The sequence below is a fragment of the Ranitomeya imitator genome, chromosome 8, assembly GCF_032444005.1.
Source record: "Ranitomeya imitator isolate aRanImi1 chromosome 8, aRanImi1.pri, whole genome shotgun sequence".
Lineage (NCBI taxonomy): Eukaryota > Metazoa > Chordata > Amphibia > Anura > Dendrobatidae > Ranitomeya > Ranitomeya imitator.
In genome coordinates, this window is record NC_091289.1 from 178,396,910 (window position 1) to 178,413,795 (window position 16,886).

Genomic DNA, 16,886 nt, shown 5'->3' on the forward strand with positions numbered 1-16,886 from the left:
TATGGACTAGAACTACTATATATAATGGTTTGAACTTTAAGGCGTTTTCCATTTTCAATTTCTTCAGCCCATAGGCTTCTACTAGCTAATAATAATAAATACTGGAAATTAATTATTTAATAAATAATAATAAAATCAGTGTTACTCACTATCCCCTGCTCCAGCACCACCTCTCCACCATGCCATCCAGACTTCAGCATAGGTGACCGCTGCAGCCAATCACTGAGCTCATCAGCTCTGCCGATGCAGCCTCTACAAGCTTCTGAGCCCAGCGATCGCCTGCAGTGGTCACGTGCACTGTAGTTATAATGTCATCACTGCAGTCCTCAAACAATCACCCAGAGCAGCGACTGAGTGCTGAGGCAGAAAGGACTACCTCTGAATATATTATTTTTAGCTAACAGGCCAAACTTTAGTCTAATATGTGCATGGGCTTTAAGCTGACGGGCTGAAGAAACTTGCAAGAGGAAAGCCCCTTTAAGTATTTTAAGTGTTAAAAAACCTTCGCTCCATTGCAATGTCAAAATGTAATCAGGCCCTTGACCACAGAACTTGCACATTGCTCAATGCTTTGACCCTTAATAGTTGTGCAATGTATAAAGCAAGGATGTGCTCTTCACTATTTCAGCTTCAATAAGTCATATTTACCTAATTAAAGGGATATCTGGGGTAATGATGTAGAAGCCCAAAAGTTTTATTTACGAAAAAAAATTTCAAAAATGATCTTCTTTTTTTCTAATTTATTGTCAGGGAAGACTGGGACGTAAAGGATATGCAGGAGAACAAGGACCAGAAGGCTTAAAGGTGATTTATTTATCTGTTACCCAGAAAGTGCAGCTTCTTCTTCTAAGAATATGGACATGGAGATTCTCAGACATACTCGGGATGAGATCACCATCTGGGACATGAAATTGCTTCCTCTTCCTCCTCCTCAGCATTTCTTGGCTGTTATATCAATAGAGGTTTATGGCTGCAGAGAAATTAATAAGTTTTGCCATTAATTAATAGTGAACTACTGCACATGGGTCTATAAGTCTTATAGTAAAATCTAAAAAAAAACTAATGCAGTAAGATTTAAGAATTGTTTATTGCTTTTTTTTTACATGTATTAGTTTATTTTATATGTTTTAATTAGTTTATTGTATAGCTCCAAAATATTTCACCCTGGTGTAGAGAACATGACATGCCATATACCTTGCTACAAACAATGAGGACTGTGTTGTTGTATACAACAACTGCAGGCTTGTACTGTGGAGGGACTGTGTTAATCAGACAGCAGATGGTGCTGTGTTAACTATTATAGTTTGTTTATGCGCATGTAGCACTTCTCTAGAGTAAATTATAAAGCCTATACTCACCTCCCATGCCGGCGCCATTCCAGCAGTCGGCACTCGCGGTCCAGGGGCTGGGATGCGGTGGAATGACACATGGCGCCTAGTGCCCAATCAGCACTGGCGCCACTGTCTCCGCCTTTTGACAAACTGTCATAACACCGCATCACAGCCCCGAGGGACAGCGCCAGCACAGAAGATAAGTATAGGCTTTACTATTTTATGTGGGTTGAACATTTAGTTTTAGAAGAAAGGGGTTGTCCTAGTAGTGGACAACCCCAATAATGAATATGGAGAAATATTTGTTTTTTATTCTCCACATCTGAGAAAATCGGATCATACTCTGATCAGACTGTGATCAAAGTGTGAGTAGCATAATTGAACCAATTTTCACAGATGATAGAAAAAAAGTTGTGTTAACACTACAACTGCGGAAGGGGTCATAATGACCCCATTGCCTTTATTTTTCTTGTAGGTTCTACTGTTAAGATAGGGGATGATATAGGTGGAGGTTTGACACTTGACGCACCCATCAATCAGCTATTATCATTTCCGGTGGCAGCCAGGTGTAAGCAGAGTATGGAGTGAAACACCACAGCGCCTCAGTGTGTTTAGTGGTCGCTGCCAGATACTGCAGATGAGCGCCGGATGAAGAGAATATGATCTGATCTGCAGCACCTGGGAAAGGTCACTACACACAATACAGGGGCTGGATCTGTACATGGCCTAAGTTCAGAGCAGATAGTACCTGATTGATGGGGGTGCTGGGTGTTGACCGATACCTGTCATATAATGATTGATTACAATGATGTCATAGAAAAGATCATCAAGATAAAAAGCAGGGGACAGCCCTTCCTAGTCTTAGGGTACCGTCACACAGTGCAATTTTGATCGCTACGACGGCACGATTCGTGACGTTCGAGCGATATAGTTACGATATCGCAGTGTCTGACACGCTCCTGCGATCAGGGACCCCGCTGAGAATCGTACGTCGTAGCAGATCGTTTGAAACTTTCTTTCGTCGTCTAGTGTCCCGCTGTGGCGGCATGATCGCATGGTGTAACATATATCGTATACGATGTGCGCATAGTAACCAACGGCTTCTACATCGCACATACGTCATGAAATTATCGCTCCAGCGTCGTAGATTGCAAAGTGTGACAGCAGTCTACGACGCTGGAGCGATATTGTTACGATGCTGGAGCGTCACAGATCGTGCCGTCGTAGCGATGAAAATTGCACTGTGTGACGGTACCCTAAGCGCTCTGTAGCAGGTATTCCATGTAACCATTGTTCTCTATTTTTTTCACCAGGGTGAAGTTGGAGATATTGGAAACATCGGAAAAATTGGCGAACTGGTAAGTTGTGTTGTGGTTTTCATTAGCCATTATGAACGCTAACTTTTTTTTTTAAGATCACACTTGCTGTAAAATACAAGAAATGTTTTAATATTTTCACTGAAAATGTCTGATGCCCAGAATGTCAGGTAAATGGTGAACACAAGGTCATATTTCCTCCTAAGCAGATCCAAGAGATCCCACAAGTTACAATGGCCGCATGTGTTCAATATACCGTGAAGCTACAACCAGCGTGCAATGTCTAAGGCTAGGTTCACATTGCGTTAATGGGTTTAACGCTAGCGGACTCCGTTACATGGCGAAATTGTCGCAATTAACGCCATGCAACAGATCCGTTAGCGCACCCATTGACGGCAATGTGCTAACGGATCTCTAGCGCATCGCTAGCGCATGCCATTTTCGGCACGCGCTAGCGATGTCCCGTTAGTTTCGGACGGACCGCAGGCGCTGCTTGCAGCGTCCGAGGTCCGTCCCTCGCTAGCGCAGATCGGGTATCTGCGCTAGCGGGATCGCCAAACGTGATCCCTTTTGGGACATTGCGTTAGCGCAGTCCGTAGCGCTATGCGCTAAACGGACTGCCCTAACGCAATGTGAACCTAGCCTTGCAGACCGCTGATCTGCGGCAGGGGCGATTAGCAGCACATACACCTGCTTTACTAGTCTGACTAACTGCAAGTAGCTCTGTCAAAGACAAGTCCAGCAATAAATTTACATGGCCGGTCCCTTCCTCCATTACTGAGAAATCCGTATGTGAATGGTTATGTAAATGAGGCTGAAGAGCTATGGTAGATCTGAAGCCTCTGCCATTCCAGATCTATTCTCTGCCCAGTGCCATCTTTTCCTGCTATATTGACTACCTCTTTGCTGTGTAACTTCGGTCAAAAAAGCTGTCAATCAAGCAGGAGGAGGCGGTTCTGGACAGGGAATAGAGCTGGAGTGGCAGAGGCTTCAGATCTATCTTAGTGCTTCACACTGATTTCTTAGTAAATGAGCAATGGACTGATGTAAAGGTATTGCTGTATTTGTCTTTGAAAGAGCTACATGCACTTCTAAATAGTTTGGGAGTGAAATCCTGTTGACAGATTTCTGCTAAAGGGAATTGTTTGCAAGGTTTTACTATGTAATCTGAAAGCAGCATGATGTAGGGGCAGATACCCTGATACCAGCGATATGTCACTTTCTGGTTTGCATGCTGTCATTTGATACAATCACTGCATTGCCAGCTTTCTGTGTACACTATGCATAGGCAGAAAAACTGATAATAAGCTGTAAGAGAAGGGTTATGCAGAACAGGTTGTCCCAGAGGCACAAGACAAAAACCTGCTGACGATTCCCTGTAAGACTATTGGTCACTTAGTTGTTTTTTTTCTGATGATCAAATAAACTTGATGACATAATGCAAAAATTGCAGATTAAACTTCCGTTCTGCATAGTTCATGGCCTGAGGGGGCGAAGTATGGTACTGTAATTTAAAAACATCAAATAGGGAATGCCTGCATCATGCTCATCCTACCTGAGCACTTTTCTGGGCTTAGAAGGCAAAAAAATGGGCAGGATGTTTAAGTGCTAAACTCAATAAATAATTTGCTAATGTCATCCATAAGGTTAAGTATCTCATTGTGCATTGTAGCCTCCTGAGTGAGTTGCATAAGTAAATGACCCCTTTCTCTGCTTTTACAATATCTGCGATCATTGCCGGAGAGTGAATATTTCTGTTTGGGTCAAAAATGGGCTTTGTTATTTTCTGAAAAAGTATAAAAGTTTTGCACACTAGCGCTGCCATATGGCTGTGCCTGGAATTGCAGCTTCGCAGCAGCCACATGAGCCAGTGCATGCTCTCAGTCCAGCTATATCGAGAAGCCGCATTCAGAAAAACAAGTGCCAAGCTCATAAACACTTCACTTTTATCAATGCCAGAGCTTGTTTTTTTTTTCTTATTATGAGTTCAATATATTATAAATGTGAAAATATTCACAATAGACATTAAAAGGTCATGATGAAGAATAAAGAATAGTCATGCGATCGAGACCATCAGGAAAATCAGGAAATTGGAAGCAGTTGTCACCTGCATCATCTGCGCAAAATGTATCAGCAGAACGGCTTGTTTACATCCCATTATTTTCCCGGTGTGGAGCATCAGCAGTGGCGCTCTATGCCGCATCAATAGTAAAAAGATCTAATGTTAAAAATAAAAAAATAAAAAATATACTTATATACTCACGCTGGATCCGGGGGCCGAAGGAAGGTGAGTATATCACTATTTTTTATTTTCATTCTTTTTTGAACAGGGATATGATGCCCACATTGCTATATACTACGTGGGCTGTGTAATATACTACGTGGGCTGTGCAATATACTATGTGGGCTGTGCAATATACTACGTGGGCTGCGCAATATACTACGTGGGCTGTGCAATATACTACGTGGGCTGTGCAATATACTACGTGGGCTGTGCAATATACTACGTGGGCTGCGCAATATACTACGTGGGCTGTGCAATATACTACGTGGGCTGTGCAATATACTACGTGGGCTGAGCAATATACTATGTGGGCTGTGCAATATACTACGTGGCTTTGCAATATACTACGTGGGCCGTGCAATATACTTCGTGGCTGGGCAATATACTACGTGGCTGTGCAATATACTATGTGGCTGTGCAATATACTACGTGGGCTGTCCTATATACTACGTGGCTGTGTTATACACGACATAGGCTGTTATATACTACGTGGGCTGTGCTATATACTACGTGGGCTGTGCTATATACTATGTGGGCTGTGTTATACACTACGTGGGCTGTGTTATACACTACATGGGCTGTGTTATACACTACGTGGGCTGTGTTATACACTACGTGGGCTGTGTTATATACTGCGTGCGTGGGCTGTAATATACTACGTGAGCTGTGTTATATGCTACATGGGCTGTTATAAACTACGTGGCTGTGTTATATGCTATGTGGGCTGTTATACACTCCATGGACTGTGCTATATACTCCGTGGGCTGTGTTATATACTACGTGGCTGTGCTATATACTCCGTGGGCTGTGCTATATACTATGTAGCTGTGCTATGTACTACGTGGCTGTGCTATTTACTACGTGGGCTGTTATATACTACGTGGCCAGCCGCAAACAATCAGCAACCAGCGCAGTCCGGCCGTGAATTGGCGCGGGATTTAAACCACGCTTCGCTAATTGGTCGCGGTTGGCCGAATCCTGTGTATTCAATGTATTATTCTAAAATTTTCATAAATAAACTACATACATATTCTAGAATACCCGATGCGTTAGAATCGGGCTACCATCTAGTGTGTTAAAATGAGAGAATAAAAGTATTATTTCTTCTTCTTTCTCATTCTTCCTCCTCCTCCTTCTTCCTCATTCTTCTTCCTTATTTATATAGTGTGTTATAATGAGAGAAAAAAAGTATTATTTCTTCTTCTTTCTCATTCTTCCTCCTTCTCCTTCTTCCTTTTTTTTTTCCTCTTCCTTCTTATTCTTATAGTGTGCTATAATGAAAGAAAAAAAGTATTTTTTCTCTCATTCTTCCTTCTTCCTCCTCCCTCTTCCTCGTTCTTCCTTCTCTTTCCTCTTTCTCTTTCTTCTTCCTTCTTCTTCTTCCTCCTCTTCATTATTTTTCCTTCTTCATTCATTTTTATACTGTACAGACCAAAAGTTTGGACACACTTTCTCATTTAAAGATTTTTCTGTATTTTCATGACTAGGAAAATTGTACATTCACACTGAAGGCATCAAAAAAATGAATTAACACATGTGGAATTATATACTTAACAAAAAAGTGTGAAACAACTGAAATTATGTCTTATATTCTAGGTTCTTCAAAGTAGCCACCTTTTGCTTTGATGACTGCTTTGTACACTCTTGGCATTCTCTTGAAGAGCTTCAAGAGGTAGTCACCGGGAATGGTCTTCCAACAATCTTGAAGGAGTTCCCAGAGATGCTTAGCACTTGTTGGCCCTTTTGCCTTCACTCTGAGGTCCAGCTCACCCCAAACCATCTTGATTGGGTTCAGATCTGGTGACTGTGGAGGCCAGGTCATTTGGCGTAGCACCCCATCACTCTCCTTCTTGGTCAAATAGCCCCTACACAGCCTGGAGGTGTGTTTGGGGTCATTGTCCTGTTGAAAAATAAATGATGGTCCAACTAAACGCAAACCGGATGGAATAGCATGCCGCTGCAAGATGCTGTGGTAGCCATGCTGGTTCAGTATGCCTTCAATTTTGAATAAATCCCCAACAGTGTCACCAGCAAAGCACCCCCACACAATCACACTTCCTCCTCTATGATTCACGGTGGGAACCAGGCATGTAGAGTCCATCCGTTCACCTTTTCTGTGTCGCACAAAGACACGGTGGTTGGAACCAATGATCTCAAATATGGACTCATCAGACCAAAGCACAGATTTCCACTGGTCTAATGTCCATTCCTTGTGTTGTTTAGCCCAAACAAGTCTCTTCTGCTTGTTGCCTGTCCTTAGCAGTGGTTTCCTAGCAGCTATTTTACAATGGCCTGCTGCACAAAGTCTCCTCTTAACAGTTGTTGTAGAGATGTGTCTGCTGCTAGAACTCTGTGTGGCATTGACCTGGTCTCTAATCTGACCTGCTGTTAACCTGCGATTTCTGAGGCTGGTGACTTGGATAAACTTATCCTCAGAAGCAGATGTGACTCTTGGTCTTCCTTTCCTGGGGCAGTCCTCATGTGAACCAGTTTCTTTGTAGCGCTTGATGGCTTTTGCCACTGCACTTGAGGACACTTTCAAAGTTTTCCCAATTTTTCAGACTGACTGACCTTCATTTCTTAAAGTAATGATGGCCACTCGTTTTTCTTTACTTAGCTGCTTTTTTCTTGCCATAATACAAATTCTAACTGTCTATTCAGTAGGACCATCAGCTGTATATCTACCAGACTTCTGCACAACACAACTAATGGTCCCAACCACATTTATAAGGCAAGAAATCCCAATTATTAGACCTGACAGGGCACACCTGTGAAGTAAAAACCATTCCCGGTCACTACTTCTTGAAGTTCATCAAGAGAATACCAAGAGTGTGCAAAGCAGTCATCAAAGCAAAAGGTAGTTACTTTGAAGAAGTAATTTCAGTTGTTTCACACTTTTTTGTTAAGTATATAATTCCACATGTGTCAATTCATAGTTTTGATGCCTTCAATGTGAATGTACAATTTTCATAGTCATGAAAATACAGAAAAATCTTTAAATGAGCAGGTGTGTCCAAACTTTAGGTCTGTACTGTATATTCTTTTTCTTTCTTCTCTGTTGTTTTCCCTCTCTGACACTTTCTTTTCCTCCACCCAGGGACATTGCAATGTATACTAACAGTGCCCTGTACTGCATGCCCATCCAGGCTACTACTGATGCAATGTCTCTCTATGGCAGCCAATTGAACAGTGAACCCAAAAAGGTTCTCTCATTAATGACCCCTTTAACCCCTTAGCGACCGCCGATACGCCTTTTAACGGCGGCCGCTAAGGGTACTTAAACCACAGCGCCGTTAATTAACGGCGCTGTGGAAAAAGTCCATAGCGCCCCCCAGAGGCCGATTTTCTCCGGGGTCTCGGCTGCCGAGGGTAGCCGAGACCCCAGAGAACATGATTCGGGGGGTTTTTAACCCTCCCCGCATTTGCGATCGCCGGTAATTAACCGTTTACCGGCGATCGCAAAAAAAAAAAAAAAGCGATCTCTTTTTAATTTCTCTGTCCTCCGATGTGATCGCACATCGGAGGACAGAGAAAAGGGGTCCCAGGTGGCCCCCCAATACTCACCTAGCTCCCCCGATGCTCCTCGTGTCTCCCGGTGGGTGCCGCCATCTTCAAAATGGCGGGCGCATGCGCAGTGCGCCCGCCGGCCGGCACCGGGAGAATCTTTGGGGTCTCGGCTGCCGGGGGTAGCCGAGACCCCAAAGAGCACGATCGGGGTCGGTATTACGATCTGTAATTAACTGTTTACCGGCGACCGCAAAAAAAAAAAAAAAAGTAAAGTGTAATTCTCTGTCCTCTGATGTGATCGCACATCAGAGGACAGAGAAATAGGGGGATTCGGGGACCCTAGCATACTCACCTAGGTCCCTGGATCCTCTTGCTGCTCCTCCTGGCCGTCGGCAGCAGAACATGGCGGACGCATGCCCAGTGCGCCCACCATCTGTCTCCATCTGCCGGCCGGCAGGAGAACAGCAGTTGGGGCTAAAATTAGGGTTAGGGGTAGGGTTAGGGGTAGGGTTAGGGTTAGGGATAGGGTTAGGGGTAGGGTTAGGGTTAGGGGTAGGGGTAGGGTTAGGGGTAGGGTTAGGGTTAGGGGTAGGGTTAGGGTTAGGGGTAGGGTTAGGGGTAGGGTTAAGGGAAGGGTTAGGAGTAGGGTTAGGGGTAGGGTTAGGGGTAGGGTTAGGGGTAGGGTTAGGGTTAGGGGTAGGGCTAGGGTTAGGGCTAGGGTTGGGGCTAAATTTAGGGTTAGGGTTGGGGCTAAATTTAGGGTTAGGGTTGGGGCTAAACTTAGGGTTAGGCTTCTTTCACACTTACGTCGGTACGGGGCCGTCGCAATGCGTCGGCCCGACATACCGACGCACGTTGTGAAAATTGTGCACAACGTGGGCAGCAGCTGTAGTTTTTCAACACATCCGCTGCCCAATCTATGTCCTGGGGAGGAGGGGGCGGAGTTACGGCCACGCATGTGCGGTCAGAAATGGCGGATGCGACGTACAAAAAAACGTTTCATTGAACTTTTTTTGTGCCGACGCTCCGCCAAAACACAACTGATCCAGTGCACGACGGACGCGACGTGTGGCCATCCGTCACGATCCGTCGGCAATACAAGTCTGGGCAAAAAACGCATCCTGCGGGCACATTTGCAGGATCCGTTTCTTGTCCAAAACGACGGATTGCGACGGAATGCCAAACGACGCAAGTGTGAAAGTAGCCTTAGGGCTAGGGTTAGGGTTGGGGCTAAAGTTAGGGCTAGGGTTGGGGCCAAAGTTAGGGTTAGAGCTGGGATTAGGGTTAGGGTTTGGATTAGGGTTGGTATTAGGGTTAGGGTTGGCATTAGGGTTACGCTTGGGATTAGGGTTAGGTTTGGGATTAGGGTTAAGGTTAGGGTTGTGATTAGGGGTGTATTGGGATTAGGGTTAGGATTGAGGTTAGGGTTGAGATTAGGATTAGGGGTGTGTTGGATTTAGGGTTTTGATTAGGGTTATGGTTAGGGTTGACATTAGGGTTGTTTTGGGGTAAGGGTTGTGATTATGGTTAGGGTTAGTAATTAGGATTATGGATGAGGTTGGGATTAGGGTTAGGGGTGTGTTGGGGTTAGGGTTGGAGCTAGAATTGGGGGGTTTCCACTGTTTAGGTACATCAGGGGGTCTCCAAACACGACAGCCAATTTTGCGCTCAAAAAGTCAAATGGTGCTCCCTCCCTTCTGAGCTTTGCCGTGCGCCCAAACAGTGGGTTACCCCCACATATGGGGCATCAGCGTACTCGGGATAAATTGGACAACAACTTCTGGGGTTCAATTTCTCTTGTTACCCTTGTGAAAATAAAAACTTGGGGGCTACAAATCTTTTTTGTGAAAAAAAAAATATTTTTTATTTTCACGACTCTGCATTCTAAACTTCTGTGAAGCACTTGGGCATTCAAAGTTCTCACCACACATCTAGATAAGTTCCTTGGGGGGTCTAGTTTCCAAAATGGGGTCACTTGTGGGGGGTTACTACAGTTTAGGTACATCAGGGGCTCTGCAATCGCAACATAATGCCCACAGACCATTCTATCAAAGTCTGCATTCCAAAAAGGCGCTCCTTCCCTTCCGAGCTCTGCCGTGCGCCCAAACAGTGGTTTACCCCCACATATGGCGCATCAGCGTACTCGGGATAAATTGGACAACAACTATTGCAGTCCAATTTCTCCTGTTACCCTTGTGAAAATAAAAACTTGGGGGCTACAATATCTTTTTTGTGGAAAATTTTTTTTTTTTTATTTTCACGACTCTGAATTCTAAACTTCTGTGAAGCACTTGGGCATTCAAAGTTCTCACCACACATCTAGATAAGTTCCTTGGGGGGTCTAGTTTCCAAAATGGGGTCACTTGTGGAGGGTTTCCACTGGTTAGGTACATCAGGGGCTCTGCAAACGCAACATAATACCCGCAGACCATTCTATCAAAGTCTGCATTCCAAAACGGCGCTCCTTCCTTCCGAGCTCTGCCGTGCGCCCAAACAGTGGTTTACCCCCACATATGGGGTACCAGCATACTCAGGACAAATTGGACAACAACTTTTGGGGTCCAATTTCTCTTGTTACCCTTGTGAAAATAAAAATTTGGTGGCTAAAAAATCTTTTTTGTGGAAAAAAAAATATTTTTTATTTTCACGGCTCTGCATTATAAACTTCTGTGAAGCACTTGGGCATTCAAGGTACTCACCACACATCTAGATAAGTTCCATGGGGGGTCTAGTTTCCAAAATGGGGTCACTTGTGGGGGATTTCTACTGTTTAGGCACATCAGGGGCTCTCCAAACGCGACATGGCGTCCAATCTCAATTCCAGCCAATTCTACATTGAAAAAGTAAAACGGCACTCTTTCTCTTCCAAGCTCTGCGGTGCGCCCAAACAGTGGTTTACCCCCACATATTGGGTATCGACGTACTCAGGAGAAATTGCACAACAACTTTAGTGGTCTAATTTCTCCTGTTACCCTTGTGAAAATAAAAATTTGTGGGCAAAAAAATCATTTTTGTAGAAAAATGCAATTTTTTTTTTCACGGCTCTACGTTATAAACTTCTGTGAAGCACATGGGGGTTCAAAGTGCTCGCCACACATCTAGATAAGTTCCTTAAGGGGTCTAGTTTCCAAAATGGTGTCACTTGTGGGGGGTTTCCACTGTTTAGGCACATCAGGGGCTCTCCAAACGCGACATGGCGTCCAATCTCAATTCCAGCCAATTCTACATTGAAAAAGTAAAACGGCACTCCTTCTCTTCCAAGCTCTGCGGTGCGCCCTAACAGTTGTTTACCCCCACATATTGGGTATCAGCGTACTCAGGAGAAATTGCACAACAACTTTTGTGGTCTAATTTCTCCTGTTACCCTTGTGAAAATAAGAATTTGTGGGCGAAAAGATCATTTTTGTGTAAACAAAAGCGATTTTTTATTTTCACGGCTCTACGTTATAAACTTCTGTGAAGCACTTGGGGGTTCAAAGTGCTCACCACACATCTAGATAAGTTCCTTAAGGGGTCTAGTTTCCAAAATGGTGTCACTTGTGGGGAGTTTCCACTGTTTAGGTACATCAGGGGCTCTCTAAATGTGACATGGTGTCCGATCTCAATTCCAGCCAATTCTGCATTGAAAAAGTCAAACGGCGCTCCTTCACTTCTAAGTTCTGCAGTGCGCCGTAACAGTGGTTTACCCCCACATATGGGGTATTGGCGTATTCAGGAGAAATTGCATAACAAAATTTATGGTTACATTTCTGTTTTTACACTTGTGAAAATAAAAAAAATGGTTCTGAATTAAGATGTTTGCAAAAAAAAGTTAAATGTTCATTTTTTCCTTCCACATGGTTTCAGTTCCTGTGAAGCACGTAAAGGGTTAATAAACTTCTTGAATGTGGTTTTGAGAACCTTGAGGGGTGTAGTTTTTAGAATGGTGTCACACTTCATTATTTTCTATCATATAGACCCCTCAAAATGACTTCAAATGTGATGTGGTCCCTAAAAAAAAATGGTGTTGTAAAAATGAGAAATTGCTGGTCAACTTTTAACCCTTATAACTCCCTAACAAAAAAAAATTTTGTTTCCAAAATTGTGCTGATGTAAAGTAGACATGTGGGAAATGTTATTTATTAACTATTTTTCATGACATATCTCTCTGATTTAAGGGCATAAAAATACAAAGTTTGAAAATTGCAAAATTTTAAAAATTTTCGCCATATTTCCGTTTTTTTCATAAATAATCGCAAGTAATATCGAAGAAATGTTACCACTAACATGAAGTACAATATGTCACGAAAAAACAATCTCAGAATCAGCGGGATCCGTTGAAGCGTTCCAGAGTTATAACCTCATAAAGTGACAGTGGTCAGAATTGCAAAAATTGGCCTGGTCATTAAGTACCAAATTGGCTCTGTCACTAAGGGGTTAATGGGCTAGATCTCTATTTACAAATTTACAAGGCAATTCAGGGCTCAAACTCCGATTTGCACTCTTGCGTTTTGGGCTTAAATGGCTTGTCTGGGCAAAATAAACCTATGCAGAGGGGATGGGATAACCAATAAATAACAAACTAAGCGATGCCAACCTACCAGCACCCATGTGTTATCAGCACTCGACGCTGAAAGTGGTGATGTCAACGTTCCGCCAGCCGCTGGACCGCTGACTCCTGCGATTGACAGTAGCGGTCAGATGACGTTGAGCGGTTCGTTGTCATAAAACATCTGATGACATTCTATTAAGTCACCTAGCACTGCAGCCAATCACAGATCACAGCAACGGGTGATGCCCGTCTCTGCTCAAACCAGGTGGGCGCCAGTAGATATTCCTTAGTCTGCAAATTTTTTTTTATATATCCTATCCCCTGTGCAAAATTTTTTTTTTACCCAGACCACCCCTATAATTTTTATTACTCCTCCTATTGCTTTGTTTGTCCAGACATTGTCATAAATGATGAATATTTAGTAGTCATAACAATTTGTACAGCTGGGCTGCGATTAGTGAAAGTCGGACCTGTGTGTAATAGGGAAAATGACTACTTGCATCTGATCGGTGGTTCTTTTGGGACTGCAGTGATGAGTGACCTTCCTGCCTTTACTTGTACGAGTAGAAATTGTTCTACAGACTTGGGATCTGTGAACAGCGCAGTTTTCTTCGGTTTTGGTCGGACTATAATGTAGGATTATAGGTTTTTTCTTTTCCATCACATGGAAATTCTTCTACTGGTTGATGATATATTTTAAAGAGCCAAACTAGTAGCGATAGGAAGACTCACGTCAGTATGTCCGGCAAATTCATAGGTCACATGCAGCACATAGAGATGATTTCCTTCCAGTTTTATCCTTGAAGATCTTTTTATTTAGTTTGCAAAGGATCTTTCCTCTCTCCCGAGTCATCATTTGAATGAAATAACAATTCTGCAGCATCTTTTCTTATAATTCCACAGTGCACCCGTTCCCATTATTCCTATAGAACATTTATAAATAAATTGACAATTGTGTGGCACCATACCCTTGTTAAAGAGAACCTGCCATCAGAACTTTGTACCCCAATCTAATCACATGTGTAGAAAGGGGCTTTAATGCTGAGTAAATCCCCACCTTTCTTGTAAAAATCCGTTCGGCTGCTTTAGAGAAATCCATTGTTGAAATTGTATGCAAATGAGTTGCAAGTGCAGTGGGCGGTCAGTCACATGAGTCAGGAGGCAGACAGTGGGCGGAGAAAGGCAGAGAAGGCGGAGAGTTGTCAGTGTAGACTCCGCCCACTGCACTTACAACGATGGATTTCTCTAAAACAGCCCAAAGGATTGCTACAAGAAAGGTGAGGATTTACTCAGCATGAAAGCGCCTTGACATACACGTCGATAGCTTGGGTCATAAAAACCTGATGAAAGGTTCTCTTAAAGGAGACGTGTTCCCTAAAGAGTTTGATTCTAATGTTGCTAATTTGGCGACACCTGGTTGTCAATTTATTTCTAAATTACCAGGAGTAATAGCAGAGGACCAGCACTATACAGAATTCTAAGAATTGGTATTTTATGGGTAATGGAAGTATTTATTAAAGCAAGCATGTTAAGAGAGACGAATGGTCCTTTTTTATATATATAATTTTTTAAACTATTGGCCTCTTACCTATCTTGTTTTCATGGTCAAATAAACCCATTGACACAACAAAAATCAGAACAAAACTGTGTTCTGCTTAGTGCAGGGTCTAAGAGAGCGATTCATGACATAGTAATTAAAAAAATCCAAATAGGCAATACCTGTATCAGGCTCAACCCCTGTGGGCACTTTGCGTTCATAGCAATAGTGGGCTCAGCATTTGTATGCTGATTTTAAGTATCACAAATGGATTTAAATATATGGAGAACTGTGAAAAGAATGTATTTGCCAACGTCACCCATAAGGCTGAGTCCCTAATTGTGCATTGCACCCATAGGCAACCTTATAAATTGGGTCTGTATATAACTGTCCCATTTCCCTGCGATCAGTGCTTGAGTGAATGTTTCTGCTTGTATGAAAAATGGCCTAAATAATTTTCTTAAAATATATCAAATTTTCACATTTGGTCCTAAAAACTTCAGATTATGTCTCTGGTCTGAAGCTTGTTGCTTTACGGGGGCCCGGTGGTCCCTCTGTCACAAGAAGGAACAACGGTATTGCATGGGGAGACCGGTACAAATTTTGCATTGGGTCCCAAAAAATTCGAGCGGCACCTGAGAACATGAACGTCTTATCGTTGTTGAAAATCTGGATGTTGAGTTATTTGAAGACAACTTGTGAATGAAAACAGATGACGGAAGCTGCGATGAATTATTGAAGCCATGACTCACGTACAATGCCGGGTTCTTACATTACACGAGGACACAGAAGCTGCTGCTGTCGAGCTACACGCTGGAAACAGAGCTAACCGGTTTTACCATGGGAAGGGCGCTGTAAATCGTCATCCCCATTGAAAACTGTTTGATGAACTGTTACGTTACCTGCACTCACCTCGAAAGAGAACGTGCTGCACTACAGGCTGCTGCAACAGTCTCATCAGACTCAAAGCTGTAACGTATCGTGTAGCGTAGGGATTGTAGAGCCCTAATTGGGGATCTACCGACTTTATAGAGGATTTAAATTTGGAGATAGTTTTGACAAAATAAATCTGGTTTTGTTTTGTTTTTTGCCCTTTTTTCAAGAAAATCTTCACTTTGTTGAGTATTGTTTTTCGACGGAAAATTTGTTTCGTCTAGTTCACTTCCTGTGAAACGTTATGTCCTCTGTTATGGGGTGATTCTCATCCTATTTCTTTTGCTTTTTTTGTAGGGACCTGAGGGTTTGCCGGGAGAACCTGGGCCACCTGGAGTTCCTGGAGAAAAGGTTCAGTTAATGTTTTTATATTTTGCAAGGGTTTCTTAGCAAATTTTCCATGTTAGGGGGGTCTCATCATAAGAGCTGAATAACTGCTCAGAATCGTCAAGCATGGGCTGATCTCTCGACAGCTGTCAGTAAGGGACATTCATTTACCCATGTCGGCCATTATTGGTATCATAGATGTGGGCTTTTATCAGAATTTGAGAGAGTGGTAAATGGTTTGTAGTCAATAATATATTAACAGCAAATATACAAAGGTCTACAAGGGTCTAGTGATGAGCAAGTGTACTCATTATTAAGTTTTCCGAGCCTGCTCAGGTGTTCTCCGAGTATTTTGGGCATGCTCGGAAATTATGCTTGAGTCGCCGCAGCTGCTAGTCAGCCTGAATACATGTGGGGATTCATTAACAATCAAGCAATCCCTGCATGTGTTCAGGTTGTCTAACAGCCATAAAAAATGCAGCTGCGGCGACACAAACATAATCTACGAGCACGCCCAAGATACTCGTAGAAGACCAGAGCATGCTCAGAAATCTCGAGTAACGAGCACACTCGCTCATCACTACAAGGGTCCAAAGAAATATTGATAACCATGACCATGAGCTGAACCTGGTGAGGTATATCCTCGAAGTCCCAGGATACGATGAGCAGCTGTTATGAAGCCCAGACACGTACTGATAGCGCTGCAGGGTAACACAGATGAAACACTAGAAGCTGTTGTGGCTGGACAGTAAAAGGAGGCACAGAACTGGAACCACAGGAACCGATGAAGCAGAGTTCTAGCAACTGCAAGAGACGTGGAAGAGTTGTAGATGTAGTTTCGCTTGGTTTTCCGCTGAATCAAAAGTTGAATAAACACAGCAATAAAGCAACATTTACACAATGGCAGAGCTAGAGCTAAGTAAGTTACATAGTCCAGGCAGAACTAGCACAATGGTATCACAGGGTTGTCTCATAGACAGAGTTGAGTTTGTCATGGAGTCCTAATGTCGAATTGACAGAGTGCTATAGCACAGGTGGATCAGCAGCAGAGCTGAGTTAGTCAGAGAGTCCCAATGTCGAACTGGTAGAGTGGCATAGAAAAGTTGACTCAGCAGCAGAG

The 16,886-nt window shown here is 43.2% G+C and overlaps 1 protein-coding gene across 1 annotated transcript in view; it reads left to right on the top strand.

The window, feature by feature from the left end:
- The window catches only part of COL24A1 (collagen type XXIV alpha 1 chain), a 261,918-nt gene that overhangs the window by 139,040 nt on the left and 105,992 nt on the right, over nucleotides 1–16,886 (top strand). Inside the window, exons 23-25 of the mRNA XM_069737975.1 lie at nucleotides 751–804; nucleotides 2,645–2,689; nucleotides 15,737–15,790. Of these exons, the coding sequence (XP_069594076.1) occupies nucleotides 751–804; nucleotides 2,645–2,689; nucleotides 15,737–15,790 (153 nt within the window). The remainder of the gene's footprint in view (nucleotides 1–750; nucleotides 805–2,644; nucleotides 2,690–15,736; nucleotides 15,791–16,886) is intronic.